At 39.9% G+C, this 4,326-nt stretch overlaps 1 protein-coding gene across 1 annotated transcript; it reads right to left on the minus strand.

The window, feature by feature from the left end:
* Positions 1-2,166: 2,166 nt before the first annotated feature.
* On the minus strand, positions 2,167-3,705 carry LOC150025955 (uncharacterized). The gene has a single exon (XM_090304836.1). The coding sequence runs from the start codon at positions 3,703-3,705 to the stop codon at positions 2,167-2,169; it is 1,539 nt and encodes a 512-aa protein (XP_090160962.1).
* Positions 3,706-4,326: the final 621 nt, after the last annotated feature.

Raw genomic sequence — 4,326 nt, forward strand, 5'->3', positions numbered from 1 at the left:
TTCCAAAAGTGGCTTATAAACTTGGGATCTCTATCGGATACTATACTTCTAGGGAGACCATGAAGTCTCACCACTTCTCTAAAGAAGAGTCTAGAAATATTTTGAGCATCATCTACCTTGTGTCAAGGAATAAAATGGGACATTTTGCTAAAACGGTCCACTACCACAAAGATAGAGTCATGGCCTCTTGCAGTCCTAAAATGAAATCCATGCTAATGTCTTCCCAAGGAGCATTTGCAATCGGCAAAGGGGTGTAGAGTCCATGAGGCATTGTTCTAGACTTTGCTTTTAAACATGAGATGCATCTAGAACAATGTCTTTGGACGTCTTTCCTCATGTGTGGCCAACAAAATTTTGCTTTTAAAAGGTCTAGAGTCTTATCAACTCCAAAATAGCCCATGAGTCCCCCCTCATGTGATTCTTTGACATGGAGTTTCCTATGTGTGCCTTGGGGAATGCAAAGTTTTCCTTCTTTAAAAAGATATCCCTCGAACACATAGTAACCTCCTTGCGCTCTATGTTGACATTGGGCATAGATGGATGAGAGTTCTTGATCTTCGTGATAAAGCTTTCTTATGTGATCAAATCCAAGAATTTGGGCACCCAATTTTGAAAAGAGTGTATGCATCCTTGAAAGAGCATCGACCACTATATTGGTGCTTCCTTTCTTGTATTTGATTACATAAGGAAATTGTTCAAGAAATTCCATCCATTTAGCATGTCTCTTGTTGAGCTTGTGTTGGCCCTTTAAATATTTTAAAGACTCGTGATCACTATGGATTACAAATTCTTTGGACACAAGGTAGTGTTCCCAAGTCTTTAGGGCTCGCACAAGAGCATAAAGCTCTTTGTCATAGGTGGGGTAGTTGAGGGTGGCACCATGGAGTTTTTCACTAAAGTATGCAATGGGGTGTCCACCTTGCAACAATACCGCACCTATGCCTACCCCCGATGCATCACATTCTATCTCAAAAGTTTTGGAAAAATTTGGAAGAGATAGAATTGGTGCATTGGTGAGTTGAGCTTTTAGCCTTTGGAAGGCTTGCTCATGCTTTTCATTCCAACAAAATGCAACATCTTTTTTAACAAGTTCATTCAAAGGAGAAGCTAGAATAGAAAAATTAGGCACAAACCTTCTATAGAAGCTAGCTAACCCATGAAAACTCCTTACATCACTTACATTTTGTGGAGTGGGCCACTCTCGGATGGCTTTGATTTTCTCGGGGTCTACATGCAACCCCCTTTTGTTGACAATGAAACCTAATAAAACTACACTATCTACACAAAAGGTACACTTATCCCTATTGGCAAAAAGGCTATTTTTCCTAAGCACTAGAAGAACTTCCCTAAGGTGACTTAGATGGTCTTCTAGGGTTTTACTATACACTAGGATATCATCAAAATAAACTATTACATATTTACCTATGCAATCTCTCAAGGTGTGATTCATAAGCCTCATGAATGTACTTGGGGCATTAGTGAGCCCAAAGGGCATCACCAACCACTCATATAATCCAAATTTGGTCTTAAAAGCGGTTTTCCACTCATCACCTTCTTTGATTCGAATTTGGTGATATCCACTTTTAAGGTCAATTTTGGAGAATATGGTTGATCCATGTAATTCATCAAGCATATCATCAAGCCTTGGGATTGGATGCCTATACTTGATGGTGTTGTTGTTGATTGCTCGACAATCACAACACATGCGCCATTTTCCATCCTTTTTGGGCACCAACAAGACAGGTACAGCACAAGGGCTTAGGCTCTTTTGAACCCAACCCTTCTCCAACAAGTCTTGAACTTGTGATTCTATCTCCTTGGTTTCCTCGGGGTTTGCTCTATAAGCGGGCCTATTTGGTAGGCTTGCCCCCGGAATGAAGTCAATTTGATGTTCTATACCTCTAATGGGAGGGAGTCCAATGAGCCCCTCATTAGAGAATATATCTTCAAATTCACTTAAAAGTTTTTCTATTGGAGGAGGTAGATTCATGAGTTCACTACTTGTGACAGTGCATGTAAGTGCTCCTTTACAAAAGACAAGGCTTGGTTGTTCAACAAGAAGCAAATTTTCAAAAACGTTTTCAAAAGGCTTTTCTTGTTGAGCAACCTTATGGGAAGGAACACTTTTCTCCCACGCCTTCCTATCCCTAAGGATTTTCTCTTTTTCTAGCGCTTTTTTTTTTTGTTTTCCTCATCCCTCTTATGTTTCATTTGTATTTGGTCTTTCACCACTTGAGAATGTGGTAAAGGACTAAGTACAAATTTCTTATGCTTGTGGGTGAAGGAAATCTCGTTAATGAGACCATCATGCAAGGTTTTCTTGTCAAATTGCCATGGTCTCCCTAATAAGATGTGGCAAGCTTCCATAGGCACTACATCACATAAAACTTTGTCTTTGTAGTTCCCTATGGAAAACTTGATTTCCATTTGCTTGTCTACACTTAGTTCCCCATTTTCATTAAGCCATTGAAGTTTGTAAGGTTTTGGGTGAGGAACTAATTGTAGATTAAGCTTTTCCACCATTCTAGCACTACAACAATTACAACTAGATCCGCTATCCACAATGAGGGAACATATGTTTTCTAAAACATTGCATCTTGTAAGAAATATGTTCTCTCTTTGTGTTTCCATGGATTTGCTTGGGTGATTGTTGAGGGTTCTCCTAATCATAAACAATTCTTCCTCTAGTGGAGCTACCCTCTCATCCTCTCCTCCTTCCTCTCTCTCACTAGGCTCATCCTCGCCACTAGTGTATTCATCTACACCCTTAAGAAACAAAGTCCTTTGGTTTGGGCATTGTGCTTGCACATGCCCTCTACCATAGCACTTGAAACACTTAACATCTCTAGCTCGGATGGGTGGGGTGGAGGTTTCTTTGGTTAAGGGTTTGGTAGGTTCCTTTTGTTTTTCTTTTGATGTACTACCCTCCCTTCTAAACTCTTTCTTGGGATAAAAGCTAGAGTAGGAACTCACCCTTTGACTTGAAGTTTTGCGCAAGATTTGTTGTTCAACTTTAATGCAAAGTTGAACCAAGTCATTCAAGTCTTGGTAAGGTAGGAGTTCTACCCTATCTCTTATCTCAAGTGATAGGCCACTAAGGAACCTAGCAATGGTGGTGTCCTCTTCTTCCCTAATGGATGCTCTCATCATGTAGAGCTCCATTTTTTGCCTATACTCTTCCACACTCATGTTCTTTTGTTGGAGTCTTTGGAGCTTGTCCATCAACTCCCTATGGTAGTAGGAAGGTATGTGGCGACGTCTTAGGGCTCCTCTAAGGTCATTCCAATATGCAATGGGAGGTTCCCTATGAAGACGTCTTTCTCTTTCGAGAGAGGTCCACCAATACATGGCGTTCCCTTGGAAACTAAGGGCGGCTAGGGGTACCTTACGTTCCTCACTCACCCTATGGCAAGCAAAGAGTTGTTCTACTTTCATCTCCCAATCTAGGTAGATTTCTACATTTTCTTTACCATGGAAGTGAGGTAGATCTACTCTAACCTCCCTTGGCCCCTCTTGTTCCCTTTGCCTATTTCTTCTAGGGGGTGGTTGGTAATAGTCATTGATTCTAAGGCTCCCCTCCCCTAGAGACTCATTACTCCTAGATGCATGAGTATGAGATTTCTTTGATTTTTGTGATTTCTCTTCTTGGGCTTTAGCCAACTCATTAATTTTAGTCTCATTCTCCAATTGTCTAGAAGAAATCATTTGCACAGCTTGTGAAACTTCTTTCAAAAGAGTTTTTATAGATTTTACTTCACTTTCAATAGACTTTGGAGAGTGAGGAGAAGAAGACATGGCTAAAGTTTTGTGTATACAAGTATTTTACCTTGAGAAAATTGAGGAAAGTCAAAGAAGGTAGTTTCCAGGTAAGGGAGGTGAGTCACAAAGGACTACTTAAGTACCAAGCCTTAGCCAAAAACTATCCCTCAATGTCTTCACACAAAGCTTTCTCTTAGTAAACTACTTAGAACACAATTAAGTTGAGAAATCAGATTTTAATGCAAGAAAACAATGCAAGCTAACTAATGAACCAAGCAAGACTAATTAACCAAAGCTTAAACAAAGCAATACAAGTGAAAAGCGTAGCTATTTAAGCAAGGAAATGTAGTTAAAAACAATTAACAATTTGCTAATTAGTAAACTCTATACTAGTCGGTCCTAGGTGAGGCTTCTTGGACACTTGGAGCCCTTGAAGACACACTCACCGTCTAATCACGTAATTAAGGAAGTAATTAACACAAGTTAAGTTGCAAAGAAAATTAAGAAACTCCCTTTGGGGATCTTTTTTTTTGTTTTTGCTATTGGCACTTCCTTGGTTGTCTTTCC

This window comes from Phaseolus vulgaris, chromosome 7 (genome assembly GCF_051622355.1).
Source record: "Phaseolus vulgaris cultivar YP4 chromosome 7, ASM5162235v1, whole genome shotgun sequence".
Lineage (NCBI taxonomy): Eukaryota > Viridiplantae > Streptophyta > Magnoliopsida > Fabales > Fabaceae > Phaseolus > Phaseolus vulgaris.